The sequence below is a fragment of the Bombus affinis genome, chromosome 3 (assembly GCF_024516045.1).
Source record: "Bombus affinis isolate iyBomAffi1 chromosome 3, iyBomAffi1.2, whole genome shotgun sequence".
NCBI lineage: Eukaryota > Metazoa > Arthropoda > Insecta > Hymenoptera > Apidae > Bombus > Bombus affinis.
This window is the reverse complement of record NC_066346.1, coordinates 16,674,402-16,698,173: the sequence shown is the minus strand read 5'-3', so window position 1 is coordinate 16,698,173 and position 23,772 is coordinate 16,674,402. Positions and strand designations below refer to the sequence as shown.

The 23,772-nt window shown below is 38.3% G+C and overlaps 4 protein-coding genes across 9 annotated transcripts in view; 2 read left to right on the top strand and 2 right to left on the bottom strand.

Moving 5' to 3' along the window:
• The window catches only part of LOC126914696 (uncharacterized), a 733,243-nt gene that overhangs the window by 929 nt on the left and 708,542 nt on the right, over positions 1-23,772 (bottom strand). The window lies entirely within an intron of this gene.
• LOC126914788 (uncharacterized) overlaps positions 1-23,772 on the top strand; it is a 415,880-nt gene that overhangs the window by 112,122 nt on the left and 279,986 nt on the right. The window contains exon 2 of one of the 3 annotated variants that reach the window (XR_007709813.1): positions 23,201-23,344. The exons of the other annotated variants lie outside the window; for them this stretch is intronic. The gene's annotated coding sequence lies outside the window, so the exon portion shown is untranslated. Of the gene's footprint in view, positions 1-23,200; positions 23,345-23,772 lie in introns of those variants that run through there. 3 annotated transcript variants of the gene reach the window in all.
• The window catches only part of LOC126914764 (uncharacterized), a 192,531-nt gene that overhangs the window by 87,722 nt on the left and 81,037 nt on the right, over positions 1-23,772 (top strand). Inside the window, exon 2 of one of the 2 annotated variants that reach the window (XM_050719170.1) lies at positions 415-429. In XM_050719170.1, coding sequence (XP_050575127.1) covers positions 415-429 — 15 coding nt within the window. Of the gene's footprint in view, positions 1-408; positions 526-23,772 lie in introns of those variants that run through there. The other variant, XM_050719169.1, reaches the window with a different exon arrangement.
• On the bottom strand, positions 10,779-15,016 carry LOC126914769 (uncharacterized). The gene is made up of 3 exons (XM_050719177.1): positions 14,793-15,016; positions 12,500-12,666; positions 10,779-11,587 (listed from the first exon to the last, which is right to left on the bottom strand). Exons 1-3 carry the CDS (start codon positions 14,851-14,853, stop codon positions 11,318-11,320), a joined length of 498 nt encoding a protein of 165 aa, XP_050575134.1. The 5' UTR covers positions 14,854-15,016; the 3' UTR covers positions 10,779-11,317.

Here is a 23,772-nt window from a genome sequence, read left to right as displayed (position 1 = left end):
TTGTCTGCTCTAATACGGATCTGATATCGATCCTAAGCTCGTTAGCGTCTTCCGCGACGGAAATCAACCGATGCGGCGAGGAAGCGCCGAGTTCGCGGGACGATAGCAAATCAAACTGGCCCGGAAAAACGACCGAACAGAAAGGAAGTCGATCGAAGAGCTTCCGTTCCAACAGCTTCGACGTGTCGACATTGCACGGAGCTAAAAGTAAGCTTAGCGGATCCTCGAAAGCCGCTATTTCGACCTTTATGGCTCCGTCGAATTGGTTCACGAAGAGACACCAACCGATGTCGAAAAAGCCGGAAGATTTGGTAACGGCCAGTTTAAGTCTCAAGTTCGATAAATCGAAGGTAGTGAAGGCGGTGAAGGAAACGTTGGGTAAAAAGTCCCCTAATAGCGAGGTCAAACACAAAGTCGTATGGGACAACACTAGTGGAACCAAAGTGGACGCTCAGCTAAGTTGTATTTCTCGTTACGATATCGTTTCTTGTTTAAGAGCCATCGTAGGTGAAAGGAGGAATGCAAGAACGCACATAATACGCAAAAATCTATGGCAGATTCAAAGTACAGTACTCGTTGTGATATTCGGTAAAGATAATAAGTTCTTCTATGGAGATTTCATTTTTCAAATTATTCTCGTACAAGTACGTATTTGCATAAATAAATAACACACGGTCTCTGCGTAAATACCCAGGCCAGTTATAAATATTTCAGTTTGCCAACGATATCTCAACATGTGGGACACTCACATGCGTGCTACTTCGTGAGCGATGATAAAGGCGCTGGTCAAGCCTTCGTCTCGATTTAACGCGCACGATCTCGAAGGACCTCCTATATCTAATCGCGTCAACCATACAGCAACATCGTGATTTACGTCCTTCGAGGACAGCATCTTTCTGTTCCATTTGTTCACGTTCTCGAGAGATCGTCTGGCATCGCCACGGCGGACCTACGACAATTTATTAATATTTTCTTAATAAAAGCTAGCAAATATTACGAATATATTATATTTATTATTACATCATGCATTATATACTATATATAAATATTCGTCAATGATAATAAATATATGTGCAAGTAATCGTGTTGTTGATTGTAATCAAATGTAACTTGTAACGCTATTAGTATTTTAATCTTCCTGAAAAATGTTGAAATGTTGATTCAACAGCAGAGAAGAATAGCAGAAAAAGAAAAGTAAAAGGAATCGCAAGTGTCGTATATCAATGATATTATCATAGGTCTATAACATTAAATTAAGATTCTTAAGAGATGAAAAAGGTTTAATAGTCGATTATACAGATATTTCGGATACACGATAAATGCGAGGTTTGTCAATGATCCGTGAAAATTGTTTGTTTGGAAATTTGTTTCCAAGGGATCGTTCACGGTTGTCCAATTTAACAAAATGGAACTCGTTGCATTTTATCGATCTAAAACGTTATGCGCAGATATTTTGACCTATATAATTTATATACCATACACTGTACAGATAAGTAGAAAATAAAATAATTGACACTCGCATATGCGTATCTCAGATAGTTACTACTTTAGTTAAATGATTTAATTTAATGGAAATCGCTTACCATAACGTCTCGTTTTTCCGCGTATAAAATCATTCGTACGATCACTAGAATCATGTTGGATTCGAGCGATGGGTCCATGTAAATTGCACTGACCTAGGATTAAAATACGTACGAAAATGTAACAGGCGTTAAAACAGTATTACAGCCTTACAAATAAATTATTATTCAAAACTCTCGTAAATACATCGTATCTTATATAATTTTCCTAAAAAATTAATTTTATTCGTTATATTTATCTTAGGAAATGTACGTTATTAATCTCAACAGCATTGGAAAACCAATTACCGAATGGCTGAAATTAATCGATTACAATATTCCATTACGGATAAATTATTCGCTGAACTTTTTAAAAGATACGTGTAAGCTTTGAACAGTGTAAACAGAAAATACAGAGATACGCATAACTCTGCCCTATGTTTCCCGGTTGCTTGCGTACATATGTAGGAGGAGGTATTCTATATCTATGTATAATAACAGAATTTCGTTTGGTATTACTTACGATGTTTAAAAGAGCCAAGATATATTGCTGTACTCGAATTCCATGAAATTCTTCCACGGAGTAATCAGCAGCTATTCCAAGCTCTAGCCATCGTGGCGGCGAATCCTTAGCAGCTGGTCTTTTCTCTATGAAATGACTTATCTTAGAAATCGACTTATCTTCCACGAAATTAGAAAGTCTACTCGACTCGACTTGATAGCTTAAACGCATGATTATTAAAAGCATAAATTAATATCTACGAGCAAGTGTTCGTGGAATAATTATTATGATATAAATAATTATTTCAAAAGTATAATTTCAAAAATATCAATTCGGTATCACCGTGAATTTCATCCTGCAAATTTCTTTAAAATTCTTGACAAATTTTGGTAAACGTATTCCTCCAGCAAATTTTTCTATTTTTCTATTTTTTTACATTAAATTAGGCAAGATAGATAAAGATTCGTGCAATGGACAATATACATATGTGTAATAGACAGGGAATAATAAAATAAATTAAAAACAGCGAAATATAGATGAACGTGTAGAAGATCAAGCGAGAGTGGAACGCAATAGGGAGAATACTTGTAAACCGAGTTCCTTTTAAGGCTGAAGATAAGCTATTCTTATATTACATGCTGTTATTATTACTTTTGTACACGATAGATTGGAATATCAGTACAATTTCTTTCTTTCAGTAATATTCGATGATTCGTTAATTTATTAACCGCTATATTGTACGTGGTAAGTAGAAAAGCAACGATTGTACAAGAATGGCATTTGGAAAAATATTTGACTTACTTGATAATCTGTTCCTTTGCCATTTAGGACCAAAGAAGTATCCAATTTCCTCGGGATTTGTTATTTTATATAGGTTGGAGTTGATAATCAATCTCGGATCCACTCGGATTGGTTATCACACCTTTTATTTTCTCTCTTATACAAAACACCAAATCACACAGCAAACGTCTAAACTCTCCCAATGCGTCTTAGCAATTAAGGCGTGGTCGAATCCCAAGACAAAAGAGCGTCGAGTTTAGGATGCGTACCAACATAACCCTAGTAACCTTTTAGTAACTAGCGGTCATACCAACTGAGCATTTCTCAACAGGATTTACGTCGATCGATAATTCTTCCACTATTGTATCGTTGTATTCTGTGGAGACATCGTCTTTTTCATCGTACAGAATAAATTTCTCAGCTTCTGGGTATTCCACGTCGAAGACGTCACCGGAAAGATTATAAAATCCCTGAACATCGTGGCTTAAGGAATCGCGTTTGCTTCGTTTCGACTTTCTCTTACTTTCTTCAACTTCAAATTTATTCGATTTCCCTGTAACCGAATTATCAACGTTTTACCACGTTTGCCTGTCTTATCTTCGCTATTCTCGTTACGGATAAAATGAAAAAATAGTTGCAAAATTTCTGAAATTGTAAATACGACCAGACTGGAACGTATCAACGACATATACGGTGTCACAAAATTGTGACAAGTCAATATTCCAGTTGTTAGTTTGTTGAAATTACGCCACCGCTGATTAAACGTATCACGCTTTAATAGAAAATTCAATTTCCCAGCGGGGAAAATGGAATTTTGCGCTAATTAAAGTATTGCGCTTTTGTACAAAATTCCATTGTTTTCTGTTGCCCGCGAAAATGCAATTTTACGACGGACATTTCAGACAAATTTCCATCAGACGGCTTTCCATCCGTAAAAAAGAATGCTATCTATAAAAGTGTCAATGGAAATTGATCAAAGTAACGTCAAACAAACCTGTTTAAACAGCGAGGTAAATAGACCAATTGCTTTTAACAAAACCTGTATCGTTGCTCTTAACCGTTTCACTTTTAAATATCAATCGGCGCTGTTCCTCATTAAAATTTCGATTTAAATCGAACGAGAAATACAGCGTAACACTTGGAATTTTCTATCGTTTCTCAACCATACTTCGAACATTTACGTCGCATTCTTCGATTCATAGGATCGCGATGTTGGATTCTTCGATTTCGATACAAAAACGTTTCACAGCTTTCGACGCGGGCAATTTAATTAAGAGAACAAATAATTTGTTTATAAACTGCCAATTACGTGCCTTGAATTTCCGATATATGCAATAAATTTCATTGCTACTTGACCTAAGTGGGTCATAAAGCTGCAACCGTGTAAACCGTGCCACGTAATTTTATTGCATTCAATTTTCCACGTTTCCAACAATTTATCAAATTAGAATTTATCCGCGCATCGTACGAAATTTTTCATAAAAATTGATTAATAATAGTAGATATATAGCTCCTCGTATTCGTAAAACAGATTTTTAATCTGTAAACAACGAGTCGTGGTAATTACGATACGATCGATTTTCAACTTAGCAAAATTTGTTTCCATTTAACATTCACATCCAGATTGTATTTCCTTTGTAATAAATTAATTATATAATTAAATAAATTTATTATTCAAACCGATATTCAGATACAGTTCGAGTATACTTGATAAATTTTCAGACTCGATTCTCCAAGTCGAAAATGAGAACGTTTTATCCTATACTTTTTCTTCATTTTTCCACAAGGATTCGCGTTGTTCTCGCTTTCAGACGTTGTTCCGTTGCATCCTGTATATACGGGGTGTGCCAAATTTAAACCGTCAAATTGTAAGGAGTTGATTTACAGACAAGAAGAAGAAGAAGAAGAAGAAGAAGAAGGAAGAACTTTATATAATGTTCGTCAACGGACGTTTCTTAACAGAATTACAAACGAGTATCGTTCGTACGAAACAGGTAACGACGCGTTTTCCAGCGCAGCGTGCAAAAGTTCGCTGTATTATCGTGTCAGCGCAGTTACATGCTTTTTATCATGCGACAACAAGCCCGTGTCGTTAATAGCTACAATAATGATACAATGAATAATTATTATCTGGTATGTTTGATTGGTCGTTGGAGAACGTTGTCCGTGTGCTCGGATAGAAGCCTGACATCGATCAACGATGGGAGTAATACGATCTCGTACACACAGTTGCTAACAATTCGATCGAGTTGCAAAAACCGCGTGTTTTTACTCGTTGCGCTAGTTGTTCACGCGAACTCGCATCTCCAGAATAAACCTTCCGTTTTACAGTTGCGAAACCATAAATACAGAAAAGAAAACGCAGTTCTTGAAACTCTGACGAAACGCTGATAATACGGTCAATTGTCGCGTGCCGTGGAATGGAAAATTCGTCGTTACTTGTTTCATACGTACGATACTTGTTTGTAACTGTGGAAAAACGCGTTTATTGCCCAGCTTCGTACGACATGTTTTTCGGTAAATATTTACAAAGCGGACAATCTCGCCATATTCAACGGCTTTGAAATATGTTTGCCAAGGCTAATATTCCGAACAACTTTTTCCTGTAATACTCTTTACCGTCGCTCTGCTTTCCGCGATATTCGCAGCAATTTCTGTCTCGACGACAGCGATGATTTCGTAGTTTCGCTTTCCTCGATATCACTGCTAAAGCTTTTCCTACCTCGAATAACGACGCAAAGCTTCGTATGAATCGTATCTATCCTGTTACTTGATACGCGAATTTAATTCACGGTAGCCTCAGTGATGTTTCTTTCCTGTGCGAGTTGAAAATGATTATCAGAAATGCATATATATATATATATATATGTCGGCTGGACGATAGGATTGGGGGTGGAGGTGTTCGATGAATCTTCGTTGATATTGGCCATCGATGCGGTGTAACAATGGTAGAGTTTATTGGCACAAGTGAGTGGTATTACAGCGTTGGTAATTAATCACAATGTTAGATACTCGCGGCGCTATGACAATGGCCTCGGGTCCGGTAACGAATCCGCGGACAACGGGATGTCGAACGTGTATATTTCGTGGAAGTCTAAGTTATATTCAGGTCGCCACAGAACAAGCACTACGTACCGGAGAATTACTTGTATCGTCGTTCAAATCGTACGAAAATGTGTCTCTCCATCACGGTGACGCTATCGAGGAAAACTATGATGGGTGTGTCTAAGGGCACGAGATCATCGGAATCGTGGAGAAAAGTCTTCATTCGGAAAGTGAGGGAAATTGGAGTTACTGTTAATTGGTCAATTTCCATGTTGATGGTTGGGGAAGGGTGCTGGCCGCCCTTTGTTTGTGGGTTTGAAGGACTTTCGTTAAATAGATCTTAAGATTTATAGCTGACGCCAAAAAGACCGCGGCGGATATGAACACGGCGCTAAGAGGCAAGGTGAGAGCGCTACCAATGCGCGACAAGACCTCCGTAGAGATCAGGGATATAGACCCGCTCGTAGGCAAGGAAGAACTAGCCAGGGTGATAGGAATGCAACTGGGCATAAGCGATATCACTGAGGTCGAAGTAAAGACCCTAAAAATGGCGCCGTGGGGCACCCAATCGGCAATAGTGACGATGCCGAAAGCCTATCTGGCCAAAGAGGGGGCGAGCCGGAAGATCAGAACCGGCTTGACGATAGCCTCGATAAAGGCACTACCCAATGTGGTAAAGTGCTTCAGATGTCACATGTTCGGGCACATAGCGAACAAATGCACGGCGATAAACCCTGGAAAGGAGATTTGGAGGAAGTGCGGAGCCAAAGACCACACGATAGCTGCCTGCGTCAACGCACCCTGCTGCTCCATCTGCAGCAAGGAGAAAGGAGTGAAATTTGACCACGTAACCGGATCCCTGGCTTGTCCAGAATATAGAAGGCGGTTGAAAGCGAATAAATGAGGATACTGCAGATAAACCTCAACAGATGCAAGCTGGCGCAGGACATGATGCACGAATGCGCGATCGAACTTAGGCCGGATATAATAATAATTTCCGAGTCGAACAGGCAGCTACCGCATTGGTTTAATGACACCAAAGGAGACGCCTCGATATGGGTCACACTCCTCAATGGCAAACTGCCTGATGAAACAACAGAGGTCAAGAGCGACGGGATAGTGGGCGTCCGCGTCGGCGACGTCTTCTGCTTCAGCGGATACTGTTCGCCCAACATAAATAAGCTAGCATACTCCAAATACATAGACACGCTGTCGACTATGACGAAGAGCGTTGCTAGAAGACACGACAAGGTCGTCGTGGCCGGAGACTTCAACGCAAAGTCAACCTGTTGGGGAGGATCGACCACAGACAAGAGAGGGAGAGTCTTAATGGAGGCACTAAGCGGCCACCGGGTGTTTCCATTGAGGCTCAAGGAAAAGTACACCTTCTTCATGAACGGGAAGACGAGCTTCCCCGACATAATAAGCGTATCCAACAAGGTCAGCGAGATACACGCCGGAAGCGCGGTCTTGGACAAATACTCGGCCTCGGACCATCTGTACGTGCTCCACAGGTTTAAGACGAGGAAGACCCGAACCGTATCGAAGTTCTACAGGTACGTGACCAAGGACATGTCGCCGGAGGAGTTCCTGAGCAGATTCGACGACACACTGAAGAAGGAGGACCTCAACGCGGCTATCGGAGAGGATGGGGCCGAGCCCTTGCAAAAGAGCATCGAAGGTACGTGCGAAGGGATGCTAAGGAAGTCGAACTGCGCGGCGAGCCGCAAGTACGCGAACTACTGGTGGAACCCGATGATCGCGGAACTGAGAGCGCAGGCGCACAAAGCGCTCAGGAAGGTGACGAAAGAAAGGAGGAAGAATGCCGGCAACACCGAGACCCTCGTCAACGCCTACAAGGAGATCCGAAGGCAGTTAAAAAAGGAGATCGCCCGCAGAAAAAAAACAGTTTGGGCAAAATACTGCAAGATACTGGAGAGCGACCCTTGGGGCAAACCCTATCGCACGGTCATGAAGAAATGTAAAAGCAAGGGACCAACCAACGACATGCCGATCGACATGGTGAAGGCAGTCCTACAGAGGCTATTCACCTTGGGACACGGACCCCCCATTATGAGGGCCGCGAAGAGGCAGAGACCGAAGAAGAAGGAGATATTAGCCTCAGCGTCGCCATCGGCGAAGGCGATGTCGTCGATGCCGCCGGAAGAATGAACACCAAGAAGGCTGCAGGAGTCGATGGCGTGCCGGGCGAGATCGCGAAGCTGGTAGCGAGTCGCAGGAGCGAGCTCGTGACAAGGGCGTTCAACGGCATCACCGAATCAGGAAGGATCCCAGACTGCTGGAAGACGGCCAGAGTAATACAGCTAAGGAAACCGGGAAAGGTTCCCAGTCTACCCGAACGCGTACCGGCCGATAAGCATTCTCCCAACCATGAGCAAGATCTGGGAAAAATGCTTTAAGAAGATCATCGAGAGATGCATCGGAATGGACCCGTTCCATCGGAGGCAGTATGGCTTCAGAAAGAAGAGGAGTACGGTAGATGCCATCACGCAGGTGATGAAGTTTGCCAACATCTGCAAACGGAAGAAGGTAATATGCGTGATGATCACCCTGGATATTAGCAATGCCTTCAATTCGCTCAGCTGGAAGAGCATATACGAGGAATTTGACAAGAGGAAGCTGCCATGGAAGGTCAAAAGGCTAATCGGCAGTTACCTATCCGGAAGGAGGATAATATAATGTTATTGTTATTGAATTCTGTACGAATAAAATAAAATGGATTCTATTACTACAAAATAGATCATATATAATTCAATACAATAATATGATACAAAAAATGTACATATATTATTTCCTCACAAAACGAAAGAAACTTTTATGCCAACCTAATGCTAATACTTACGTATCTCTATCTTTTTCAATTTTTTTTCATCAGCCGTTACATTTCACTTTCAACTAGTGTCAATAGTTCGTAGTCATACGATAGTACTATCAAGTGACGCGAAATTTATCTGTCCATCTGCATAGTGGATGGTTTTCGACCAGTGACTTTAAGCGATTTTCCACTTTCTTCATATTTTTGCTTAGATTCCGCTTCGCTTAAAAAGATTCACATGTATCGATATGGAAATTATTGGAAGATATTCTAACAACTTGCAAGAGTATTCAAGAATTTTTGAGCACACTTTTTAAAACACGAGAACGTAAACAGATATTGCATGATCCTAAACGATCCAGCGTGTAAATGTCGGTAAGGCTTTTGCAGACAGAGGACACTTAATATGCTTTCAATTAATATAATTGATTAGCACGCAGGGATAAACACAATAGTAGAAATAATACAGAAATACTTTTTGTAGCCACTGTAAGTAGCTGTTGGGTACAGTATTGTTCAAAAGTAGACAGACGCTCGATTACTTTTGGCAAAATGTACTTTACTCGCAAGATTATGCGTAAATGGACTGCAAAATTTCATAACAGTTAAACGTAAAACGGACAATAGCCTACGTTTTGTAAAATGGTTTATCGAAATTAGGAGATAAAGAATTTCAGATAAGTAAGAGTGTAAAAAAGAAGAGAAAGATGGTTTTAATATTAATTTTAAAAATATTAAAAGGGACATTTCTGATTTTTTTATCCGTTGATAAATTGTTGTTTGAATAATTGCTTCTTGGAATAAAAAATATTTCTTTCCATTTTATTTGCGTTTTACACGACGAGATGAATGGCAACGAACGAGATGCAAAATGAGAGATGCTTAGCATCGAGGCATTACGCGTGGGCGATAGATTAGTATGACTCTTCAGAAAGAAATTACATTACGCTTAACGACGATCGTTATTCTTTCCTGGAATGGTTTTATTTCCTCTTAACAAGGCGATGTCGTCTCACGTTTTCTACGAAAAACAAAAAATTCCATTCTTTGCCTTAGTTTTCATTATATGCTATCGCACGATAAATCATATCCCTTTGTTCACGGATGTGGAAATTTAATTAAAACCGATTCCTAGAAACGAATATGCGTTTTCCATTGGAACAAAACCCTATATCCCGTTAGAACCTTCCAGGAATTCAAGAACTTTGTAATTTTCCGTTTGACGATGTCGGATCTACATTTAACCTAAGCTCTCTCGATTTCTACGAAAATGATAACACGCAGATTTCCAGGATGCTGTTGAAAGAACAGAATGCACGAGTATAAACTGAATGCTTTCATTTAGGCAGTGTAATTACGTTAATTGGTTACAGCTGTAAACGCGCTGGTATAAACTATATAGTTTAAGCGATTTAGTAGATACCTGATCTCGCGTTTCCCTGTTTCCAGCGAAATTTTAGTATTATAAACGGAATGCGGATGTTTGTGCGTTTGAGAGAAATGTGGGTGTGTATAAACGTCCAGGTTGTACACTCTTGTTCACGAGTATCGAAAAATATGCCGATCGTTAAAATTGTTCGCTTCCTGCAAAATAATCAAAATAATTGGAAACCAATCGGAGGATACTTAAAAATTAAGGTATAATTAGTAAAAGAATATTGTACAGAGATCGTACGAAGGAATTTAAATAAAAGTTGTGTACAATTTTCTAATGTTATGTGTCCACGAGAAAATTCCCATTCTATTGGGTTTTCCCAAAAATTTCTTTCGTTTTATAAGGAAGTGACAGATGCACATCATTTTTTGTTTTACATTATGATCCATTTTGTTCTATTAGTAGAAAACGGATCATACAAAGTTCAATAAAATAATATAAAAGAAAAAATGTTGTGCATCTATTATTTTCTTATAAAACAGACAGAGACTTTTGGAACAACCTAATATGTTTCTCATTGTCATCCTTGGGAATTAAGTAGAGGATAATGGAAAAATGGAAATCGATAAAAAGTATTTATTATTATATCGAGAGTTTTAATGAGTTTCTTTTTCAGAAAAGTTTGTTACTTTATACAATTTATTGGTAGTGTATTGCTATAACAATTTTTCTAAAATTTACAATTTTAATTACATTGGTTCGTTGAACGATCGGGTAATAATTTAGCAGTGTTTTAAATCTCATTCTCGTAGATTTGATTGTATTTGTAATTATTATAATTATGAGCATCGTATTCTTAAGAACATCCCCTTTTTATATTATCAATTGTTCTTTGATTTATCGATATCATTAGAACGAGAACATCATTATTATTTTCTTATTTCTGAGCTTCGTATTATCGATATCGTCGTAATTTTATTGACTTATTAATCAATATTCATCGTAATATTATTATGAAACACATAAGGAATGAAACTCCATGTACACATTTATAAAATGAAAACAGCATTTTCATTGGTAATGCGACAAATCTTATGTATTGTGTTGTTGTGTAATATTACAGTGTATGTTACAATGTACGTATAAACGCGTTAATGGAACCAATTATTCTCATCGGCGACTAAAATGATTCACGATCGTGTGTTACTTCGTCTGCAATGTCAGGACGGATACATGATAATTGTTAATGTAATTTGTAATACTAAAGCTAGAAACAGATCGATCCCTCTTATCGTCAGATCGTTCGCAGCACCGGTACCGATATTGCAAAACGATTTCTCGCAGCAAGTGGTGCAAGCGGAGAGTTTTGTTCGTTCACCGACCACTATACATCCGGAGTCGCATTTGTTAGTACACTTTCTCTCCACCGACCAAGTTTGTGGACTAGACGTTGAATCTTCGGTGCTGGTAGTGTAAGAAAATCGCTTTACCTGAAGAGAAAGAAGCAAACGTGAAAGGAATATTTGCAGATTTTAAACTTTCACGATGTTCGTTATATGACATGTCCTAGCGGATCGCAGGAGACACTCGTACGCTAAAATATAGTATTTCTTTTAATTTTGTCCGAGTACGAGCTCATTTTGGGCGGCATTAAACCACGAACTTGATAGTATCGAGCGAAAAGAGAAAAAAGAAGACTGAAAAGAAAAGATGAGAAAGAATTCTACATGTACGTAGAATGATTCTTGATACTAAAATTAAATTAATATTTGCAACAATTCCTTGTTTCACTCTGTATGACATTTCACATTGGAACTTGTAACGAACACGAGTGAGTGTGAACGTAACATATTTTTAGTCAAGGGAATATCAATTTTCCAGAATATCTCGCATCATTTCCAGAGAATACGGCTCGTTCATTGTTAATTCGGTCGGTTAATATCGATTACGGATTTCGTAAAATTTTTGCCGTGTATGTGCAAACTGTACAATTATATCATATCCAATATCATTGTTGATTACCAATAAATAAGAAGAACAAATAAAAAATTGCATTTGCATATTCCCTCAAATGTGTACACCATGTACATATGTTCCTATAAAGCGGATTCAATTTCAATAAAGTACGTAATTATTATGAAACTGAATTGATCGACTATATTGAACATTTCCAAACACTAAAATCGCGTTATGAACGAAATGAAACTGTGGCTCTATCTTGAACAGCCTTCTCTCGCTCTCGTGTTGACGATAACTAATATCGCTTTTAGCTAGCTGTTTGCTATATTCTGTTTGCTTTAAAAGCACGCGATCAAAGCAAAATATCAAACATCTGCTGAAACACGTGCGTGACCTGTGTATAATCAACAAGCGTTTGAATCGCTGTTATCATTTGTCATTACCATACAGGTCCTTTTATCACCAGTGCACTTGTGCCCGAAAGTGGTGAAGTTTCCGGTCAGATTGGCGCATCTCTCTCCATCTTCCATTGTATCACACTGATGACACCATAAATCGTTTGCTCGTTCCGACGCTGCGTGAGTTCGATGTTCCGTAGTTAACAGTTGGCCTGATCATCGGACACAATCAACCGACAAATACGTATTAATTAATAGAAATCGTGATTTATCCTAGATTTCTAAAGATTATTAAAATCGACGTAGGAATCGGACGTAAGACGTTGGGCAAATCGTTGTCTACTTTTTAATGCTTCGCATCTTTCTCTCTTTTATTTCTTAGAAATTACTTCCTTCTACTTCTTCCTTTCTTTCATTTTTCAAACAAATGTGTCGTGCTTTCATTAACGTCAGATTTTTGTACATTTTTGTACAAATAAATAGATATTAGTCTTGACATTTACAGACACATCGGCGATATGCGTAGGATGAAATTTCGTCGCGTTCGTCGACAAGATTGCTAGGAAGATTGCGGAAAGGGATATCATCGAGGAAATCGTCTATTAAGGTGAAACATCGGTTTAGGTTTCTTATTTACAACGGAATTCTTCGGATGTTTAGCTTTTCCGTCGAATAGCGTCTCTAACGATATTTCGCCAAATTTTCCTGCTGTTCTTGCGATACGTCCGACGGTAAGACTTGGCAAGCAAAATATCGTAAACGTATCCGGAAATTACGAAAAATTTATTTCGATTTATTTCAATTAAACGTATTCCGAGAGCAGCAAACGTATTCCTTATCCATTGGCAGGTAATCAACGAAATCATACACGGGTACTTAAAAATACCTACAGTTCTGAAAGATATTTCCAAGTTCGGAAAAACGCTTCCACGCAAGTTTGACCAATCGTACCAATCCTCTAGAGTTTCAGCTTCTTAACAGATTGGATCATCTCCGAAGACTAAACAGACGGTATACGACTACGTTTGCATCTATACGACAATTGGATCTACGCAAGACTGCAGATTCGATATCCACGAAATATTCTATGTATATTTCATGAAGTTAAAAATTATACTGTTTTATTTCACATCTGGTTCCAATAGAATAAGATGGATTAAACGTAATTCAATAAAATAATTTAAAACAAAAAATGTTGTGCGTCTATTATTTCCTTATAAGATAAAAGACACTTTTGGGACGATCTAATGTTAAAAATTCTCTGTGAAAGTTGATTGTAATATTCTTCTTATCTAAAGAAAAAGAAAAAATAGAAATAGATGTATTCAGTATGAATTATTTATTTTATACATAGGAAACGTAGGCAAGACGGTAAATGAAAAAGGTAGCCTCGAAATGAGAATTCATCGCGAAGCTTATCACGGAAGAAAAGTCAATTAAATGCACCGTGTACGATGATCGTTGTTTACACGATTCGTAACACAAATGGCTAACACCTACGAGTGAAGGCTTCAACAGGTGCACTTTCCTCTATATGCAGTTTATATGTAGAGGAAGATCTTCGCTATAAATAGACGAAACATCGTTCCTTCAGACATCTAGTGAAAACTCCCTCAACGAAACACGCTCCTAAAACGCAACTTGCTCGTAAAACAAATAGGGCCATGTAATTGAAAGGAACCTCGAGAAAGAAAGAGAAAAATGGGAAGAAACAGAAACTTCCATTTTCCATTACAGAAACGCTCTTTGTTGAAAGAAAAATTCCTCAAATTAAAAATTCTCAAAGACGAAATACCGCCATTGTCTATCCTGGCAAATTATCTTCCGTCTTAACCAGTTACCTACTCTTGACGAGTATACTCGTCACGCGTAAAAAGCAGTTTTTGCTGTTTAAACTGCAATTTCAGCGAAAACTAAAATATATTCGTAAATTTGAAGACGTTTCGACCATTCGGAAGCCAGGACCAGGTAAAACGAACAAATGAAGAGATATAAATAATTATTATGAAAAAACTATAATACAGCGTGAACAAAGTAGTTGTTCTGTCCTTTCTAACGCATTTTAGTCGCATTAGTCGCAACAGCTAACTGGTCAATACATTGTCGAGTCGATCAACTTTGGTATTCCGATCGTATCGACGTGAAAATCGGCGTGTCGAATAAGGCGCAAGAATCGCTTTCTTCTCTCGCAAATACCGAAGATGGACAACGCGTATCGGCGAATTTTTAATTTCAGAAAAATGTAATTTGATTCGTGGCGAAACGTGTGAGAAACGCGTCGAATTAAAGAGGCGAAGGTTTAAGCAGCCCGACAAAGCGAGTGAAATGCGAGGCTTACCATTGATGCTTACGACCATGGAGATAGACGCGACGATCAGGAAGTACGTGACAGGGTACATGTATCGGCCATGTTGATAACGTCTAGCGCGTCACATTCGAAAATAAATTCGGCTGTTTAAATTGCGATCGGCTGATGTCCTTGGCGCATTGATCGCATGCTGGTGTATAGCGGCGAGCGCGTTGCAACGCAAAACGAGCGGATTGGGTACAATAGACAGCCATATTGAGAATAGCCGGAGTCTGCGCTGGATGGGTACAGCTGCTCCAGAAACCTTGAAGCCCAAGGAAAATCAATATCCATGGCAGTCGGAAGGTCCTGTTCGTTCAGCGGGAACGTTTGACGTCAAAGTTTCTGCGCATTCGCATCACACCCAGAAAAAAGAAAATTCACTGTCACTGAATCAATGATTTGTCGACGCCGCAACTAAAATTCAACTTACAATGCCTCGAAAGCTAAAATAGTCCGACACTCGCCGTAAAAATATCTTTCGTTTAATTGGAAGTGTGCATAGAAGTTATATTTATCAGGGACACGTACTTTCCAAAAATCATCAAACTATTCGAACAGTCAATTATTATTTAGTATGTTAATAAGCCACGATGTAATACTCTTAAAGAGTTAGAAAGAATAAATTTTCGGAAAATGGAACAATTTGACTTTCAAATGGCTTGTACGTGATGTAATCATCTGTTTGATGAACTTTTAATTGCTATCGTAGATAGGATCGTAAAATACTAGGAATGTTACGTCGTTCGTGGAAGGATAGATTTCTCTTATCTTCCCGTAGTTGGGGCACAGGCCATTTGTCTATTTGAGAGACTTTGTGTAATTGAAATTTAATATTCGTAGCGGGTCCTCGCCCAGCTAGACATATACTGCGAAGATGCGTTGGCATCTGGCAATCGTCTTACCCGAAGGACAAAGTCTGCGTGTGGCGAGCCACGGGACAGAAATCGTTGAGATGTTTACCGTCGTGCCCCGTCCCAAGTATTTTTTTTATGGAAAGCTATAGAGTTACTTCATGCCTTTGTTAGATAAAACGTTCATCCCTTGACCGCGACTACGTTCGGCGACCGGTTGTCGCCTCGAGCCCGAGCTCACTATCATAAATTTCGAATAAGTACAGTCGGATCGAATTACAACAGTTTCTTAGTGCGGCTATGATGACATCTGGATTACAGCACTAAGGGGGTTCTCCCACCGCTTCAAAGGAGAGGCTCCGGTGTTCTTTCATCTCCGACACGGCCATTCTGATTATCACACGTCCTCGGGTGGATCTAAAATATTGGGTTTTCCTAACATTAAACTTGATATAACTGGTATTTTGTTCCTTTATAGTTTAGCTAAATTATATTGTACTGGTCTCTTTATGGCTTAACTAACTGTCCAAATAGGTCAAGGGCCCAGGTTAACAACAAAAATTTCGATCGGACGTTCAATGATAAAGTAGGGAGGAAAAAAAAAACACAAAAGTCAGTATCATTACGGTTAGTATTCAAAGCGCCAGTTGCATTTTGTGAGTTACCGGTCAGACCGTAATGACATGACAGATCATTTTCGATTTCGTACAAGGATAAGTTTCAGTTTGTTGGATCATATTACCGCACTGGGCGTGTGTGGACACACTGAATGCGGGTGCATTGACGTAATAGGTGTGTATGGAGACACTGAATGCGAGTGCAGCGTATGGGGACACTGAACACGAGTGCATTGTTGTAATAGGCGTGTATGGAGACACTGAATGCGAGTACAGTGTATGGAGATACTGAACACGAGTGCATTGATGTAATAGGCGTGTATGGTGAGGTTGCCAGTGTCACGTCGGAGACGCAAGAAATCACAAAACCGATAGATCGCCGGTGATCTTGTGACAACGACCATACCCAAATAAAATAAATAAATAAAAAAATCCTACAATGTTAATATTTATAATCTAATATTAAGATTATTATATTATATCGTATTAATTGTTATATTACAATAGGAAAATTAGAAATCAATCTGGGAATCTACGTGGAAGTTACAAGCGAAGCTCCAAAATAACAACTACGTTAAATATTTTTTGGCAGGAAAATCATTGGGTAGAAACTAGTTTTTATTTAAACGAAAGCCAGTTTTCAATTTCTCCAAAAGCGATACGATTCAAGAATTTTAATCGTTAATAATTCTGATTATGAATAATCATTACGAACGATTCGATTTGTTCCTCGGTCGCTCGATAATAATTTTAGATCATGGGAATTTAATTTGAAACAGTAATCAATGGAAGTTACCTGAATTTTTGTTCGGTTATCGAACAGTGACCATTATCAAGGAAAACCGAATTTTGCTTTGGTTACCGATAACCATTATCGATGGCGAAATTGATTTTCGATTATCGCCAAGCAATATCGATGAAAAAAATATTTTCTAGTCACATTCGACTATCGTCGATATTTATTGACATTGCTGATAATCGGTTTTCACTGGCAACGTAAAGAAGCCTAATTATAAAACTGATATGTTTTATTAAGCAAAGAAAAAGATACGAAAATGTACGAAACAAAGCATAAGATAAAAGATATCACGGTGCAACTGTTAATAAAAATATTCTACTGCGATATCTTTCATCCTATTCGTTTCATATATTTTCATATCTTTTTCTTTTTGTTTGCTCGATAAAACACACAAGTTTTATGAATAACTGCGAACACACGTACTATTGGCTTGTTAACTAGGTGATTGCGGGTTTTGTCATTAGATGATATTGACAAAATTCGCAATCACCTAGTTTCCAACCCAATAATTATCAGTGACGTTAATAACGATTGATAATATAGCCAGTGATAATTGACAATGTAGAGCAAATTTTTGCCATCGATAATGGTCATCGATAACCAAAATGAAATTTTCTCGCCACGGATAACAGTTACTCGTAACAAAAAAAAAAAAAAAAAAAAAAAAAAAATTATTTTAAAAATCCGGTCATTTATGTTGGTTATTGGTAACCAAACTGAAATTTCTCTCGTCGATAACGATTACCGGCAATCAAAAAAACTTTAATCCGTTTTAACGGTTATTCGCGATCAAAAATTTTTTAATTAAAAACATCAACCTTCATATCGCAACTTTACAAACTTCTCTTGTAACAGTTATGATGTCTTGTAATTGTAACATTTATGGCAAATATACATTTAGCGAAAAATTAGTATACAGCATGAATAGAAGTAGTCTTAAACATTACAACTGGTGATAAAGATCGTTTCGCTAAATATCGTGGCTTAACACAGCGAATAATTGACTGCTCAAATATTTTCATCGTCTTTGCGCGACGAATATTTTATGTAACTTCTGGATACGGTTTTGCAGAGAAATTAGAAATTTTAGAAATTTCACAATCACGTATAATCGTGGCTCGTCGTGCTGTTAATGAAGTTTCTAAATATTTCGTGTAATATAGAAAAAGTGAAAAGTTTCTAAGAGTCTTCGAGTATCTTCGTGCGTCTCTGTGTGCGTATAATCGAGCGTCTTTAGATCGCGAACGTAGATCGAGGAAGAAATTGCGCGTCTTTGACCGGTTAGGCGGAGCAAAATTGTACGTTAAGAGATTAAAGACTGACACTTGCCAGGGTTACGAGTCATCTAGAAAAATAAGCTCCCGTAGAATATCACCTGAACGCCAATTTTGTCTCCGACTACGAGCACACGTAGTCCTATTCCGCTGTTCTCTAGGGGGAGACGAGTGGAGAGCGAAAGAGAAGGCAGAGAAGAGCTCTCCGAGGAGCATCATATTAGTTTGAGAATTTTCTCATAAAAACAGGCTGAAATTTAAAGTTGATTTGAAAGTAGAGATCGGTTTTAGAAAGGCTACCGGTTCGATTGGATCTCAGGCTGAAAGTTTCATCTACAATTACATCTCAAATATTTGTGCAATTTTATATCTTCTTGCGTGTATTGCGTATGCTAAAAATCCGCAATTTTAATTATCACGTTTCGCACGAGACCAGCATTCGCGCAAATACTTACGAGCGAGAATTTATTCAAACAGTATAAATCTAATCTACAATAATCTACAGTTAAAACTACCTAGAATTTATTTTATAATAATATGGCGTTAATTACCGTCGTTTCGGCACTTGCAATTTTTCGAGAAGAATCGCCTCATAGCGTTGCACAAACGATAAACAATTAACATTGTCGTTATCGAACTCAATTTGTTACGAACTGTCGTCGCATTCGTGCAATTTATATTTAGCATAAACCGTACGCTTAATACAACCTTACGGTTATTAGCAAATTCCTTGTTAGCATATTCCTTATTAACAATTATTTCTAGAAACGAGATAACATTTACTTGCCGAACTTATCAGAATATTTGTCTCTCGTTCGTTTGCGTTTATTAGCTGAGCGTAATTCTCGCAATGGTAACGCTTCTCCGGGTTCTCCAGTTGCTGTGTATGATATCGTCTAAAAGATAAATGCTTCGGTGAAGAGTAAATTTCGAAAGAAACTATTCGTTAATTTGCCAAGGATTCGTATTCTTCTAATTACACTTGCTAGCCAAGTGTAACTACCACAATCGATGCCAATAGCCCAAGTTCGATCGTAACAGGCGGATCGTTTCTAACTAATTTTACGTAGAACGTTCTGATCGATATTATCGTCGTCCCACTGAACCAGTTGTTCGCGTTTATCGCGTCGCGTCTTAAAATCGGGCAATTGTCTGGTTTGCATGATTCGTTCGACGAACGGTAACGCAGCTGTACGCACAGAAACCGATAAATCGGCTCTACAAACTGATTAGACCTCTCGTTTAGAAAGACGGTGTAAATGAACATAAACACGTTTGTACGCGAGAGCCCATAGAAAGGAAATTCCGCGTACACCGGCAGAAACGACTAGCTTAATTTCAACGATAGCATCGTTTCTGAGAATTGAGCATTCATCGTTAAACATCAAAGCGTTGGCTTTCAGAGATGTACAAGTTTCTGTATGTCACGGTGTACACGTCAAACGTTCCTTGATTCGATGAAATGCAGCCTCTACTTTGCTCGATTTGTCACGGATTAGTTGCACCGTGCAAGCAAGGTTTATACTTAGACTTCAAAGTACCGAACATCGATAAAACACAACGCAGGTACGTGTTCTAAACGATGACACGAGCTTCCAAGTTTTCCAAGGAAAAATTGTTTCCCGCGGTTTGCGCGGTGGCTCGCGCTGCTATTCCAACGTTCGCAACGGAAATTTTTTTCCAAATGCGCATTACGCGACACTTTCCGAAAGTTTGTTAACGCTGTAACGAGACAAGAATCGCTGCGAGAATTATAACAGTGAAATTTGAAACGAAACCGACGATGCAGATGGAAATTACGTTATTCTGGACATTTACTTGCGAACGTAGTTTATTTAGTATTAGTGAAAAATTAGCACACGGTATGAACAATAGTTTTAAACGCACTATTAGTCTCAAAAACGATCTCGCTATTTACCGTGGCTTATCGACGTAGCGAACAATATTGGTTTTTCCAATAATTCGATCATCTTTTTTCCGATACTTGTGTGATACATTTTCAAATCTGTTCCACATTTTGCACGTATAATAATAATAATCACCATAGTTTTGTCTCGTTACAGCTCCAGTGAAATTTCGAAATTATTCGGTGCGATATACCCAATGGCTTGAGAAAGCGTTCCAACGTTTATCACGGAATTTTTTCACGAATGTGCGATGCGTGTCATGCGAGATATTTGGAAATTTCGCTGGCGCTGTAACGAGACGCGAGTATTGTATTGGAAAAATTTGAAATGGATCGGAAAATGTATATGGAAGTTACAGGACCTTTCTCGAAAATTATCGATAGTTCAAATATCAGGTTGTACAACAAAAGAGTCTTTCGTTTTATAAGAAAATAATAGACGCACGACGTTTCTTGTTTCCTTTATTTTATCGAACTACGTACGTTCCATTTTGTTCTATTAAGGTAAAGACCACGACATTTGACAGATTAGCTGTCGTGTTTGTATAAAGATGCATTGTCGTAAAAGACATATTCGTAGAGGAAAGACACTTTTGGGGCAACCTAATATTTGGCTGAACCTGACAAAACTGTACGCTTGTAATAAATAAAAAAAAAGCCTGCTACGCCCTTTCGATCATTTCAGCTCGAGTTATGTATGGGTCGACCCAATTACGTTCTTACAACGTTAGAGGATACCTTCGTTTTGAAGAAAATGAAAAAAGATCGCACATTTTCGTTTCAATTTTCTTGATTAAAAATCTTCTCCCAACGTTACAAATATGTTTTATTATCGTTAAAATAGGGACAGACTCGAAAGTACAAAAATTGCAGAGTCGCAACTGATGTAACGAACATATTCATGATAGTCGTGTCTCGTTACAGCGTTAACGGGATTTCAAAATGTTTGGCATAATACGCGATCCTACGCAAAATTTCCGCCAGCTCAGTAAAGTTTCGGCTATCCGAGTCTCGTATTATACGATGTGTTTCCAGCTTTCTCCTAACTGCGCGTTTTTTTTCGAAATTTTAACGCCGGCACCGCGCGAACAAAGTAAATAGATTAATTGAACTTTTAATCGATCAAATAGTCAACTAAACTGAAACGCACGTACGATGTTAAGTTATCGAAATCAATTTTACGATTTTACCGTACGAACGCCGGTATCATCCGACCTTTCGGTATTTTCCGAGTTTTCTATTGTTCGTGTGATACGCGTCACCTCGGAACGATCATGATTATTCGAACACTTTCGCAAGCCATAATAAGATTACAGAAAAATGTACTTTGCTGTGAATACACGTTTCATCGGAGGAATCGAAATTTGTACAGGACGATGTAGCGTCGTTCGAACGAAGCTGCGATAGACTTAAAGTTGGGCTGTACAATTTCTAGATTTATATTAATCCTATAGAACGAAAAGACCCAGAGCTCTATGAACGTTCTAAGAAAACGGATCTCCTTCGGCGTAAATGGCGCTCCTTATCGGCGAACGGCTACAATATCCTGAATCTTTCTTTTCGACGGTTTCCACGTCGATCGAGAGAAACTATTCGTCGAAATGGACTATCCGTGGCTGATCTATTACGGCAGAAAGTGAAAAAGAACGTAAACGAAGGAAATGGCCGACATAAAGGACGATAACTGTTAATTTAAACGTAATAGAACGAAAGAATACGATGTATTCGTTAAAGGATATTTAAGACAATTTAAATTAAAATCGATTTTCACACGACGTTCTTCGATTTTTTCCGGAACCAGATTATATCTATGATAACGTTTCGATAATATCGTTTTATGCAAAAGAAAGCCAATTATATGATTGAAAGAAGAAATTTGGATCAACGTATGGATATCCTCCTATTTCGTTGCACGAGTTGCGAATAACCTGTCGAATAATGATAAAGATAGAAACGAATATGACAAAGGCATAAGGAAGGAACTAATATTCAGAATTTCGTGCGTTTAATTCCTCGAAAATTGCACTTTTAAACGCATCGGTCTCGCAGTTCAACCTGCCGGGAACAAAGAATTTTATCAGAAACATCGTTCTAACATTTCAATTTTACAAACGTTTCGCTCTGCTTCGTTAAAAGCTGCGCGTATTTGGTAGATAGAAAATTATGCACATACGTTAAAACGTATAACGCGCAACAGGCAAGGATATACGCGTACGCGCTGCAAACGCGTTAAAAGCGAAAAATATCGCTGAAATTATTTTCCCATAATAAAGAAATCGTCGGGCCTCTTACGAATACAAAAGATAATTCGTTAAGATTATAGTGTCTATTAATTTTACCATAACGAGTTTAACAGAGCTTTCGAAACTAAAAGCTTTATCACAGACGATAAACCCTTTGAGTGCTGAATACTCACGGCCTATGTCGTCCGTACGGACGGCGCGTGTCTAGCGCTGACGATCGGTGTGGACGGAATACTTTTTCGTTAGACTGAACTCTGTTGATTAACTATTCAATGCGCAAATCGTAATAAGTTATAGTAGTTTAAATGATTAAAGTGAAAGAGATTAAATGATTCAAGAGCGTTATATTTTAGTTATTTTTAATTATTTATTATAAACATTGAAATTTACAGTTAACTAGAATTTGCGTAATAAAGTAGAAAACTAAATTTAGTAAATATGTGAAATCCCTAGAGTTCATGTAGGATAGGGATTCTTTTTGTTTTACGGGTAGCACGACAAGCTGTGTTTAACGGAGAGATCGATACGGACGAGCAGTTGAAGAAGTACGTGTTCCCCAGACGGACGGACATAGAGTTACATTAGAGAGACAGACAAGGTTATAGAATAGTTGTTTAAGATTGTAAAGACTGAAGATTTAAGATTTAAAGACTGAAGAAGAAAGGTCGATAGCTCAGGACGTTGAAAATCGATTCTCGATTTTCAGGTAAACATTGCACCAAAGACTTATAACTTCCCGTTTAGATAATCATCGTTATTGATTGTTATAGACGCATATTAATTGTTGTTCATTTTTGTATTTTATCAAATCATTTCATAATAAAAAAAAAACTCGATTTTCAGACTTCAGAATCGAAATATTAAACTCCCAATAGACGATGAGACAGCAGCACTGATACCGATACGGATTCAAACTTCGTATTCCGAGACATTGTCTTAGAGGAAGCATAAATAACATCCACAAGAAAAACAAAGACGGAAATGGAGAAACTCAACGTGGACATGGAAAAACTTCTAGAGATCCTTTAAAGACGAGATAAGAGGGAAATAGTTGAAACAAACAACAATATAGAACGATTAGAAGGAACTCAGAAAGCCACAAACTGGATATCAGAGTATGAAGAGGAATGCAAAAAATACAAAATAAAAAGCGATGAGGAAAAGTCAAAGGTTTGAGAAAGTACCTAGGAAAAACAGCAAAATGGTGGTACCAAACAAATCTACTGAAAGCTGGAGGACACAACTGGGAAGATTGGAAAGAAGCATTTATCAAAGCCT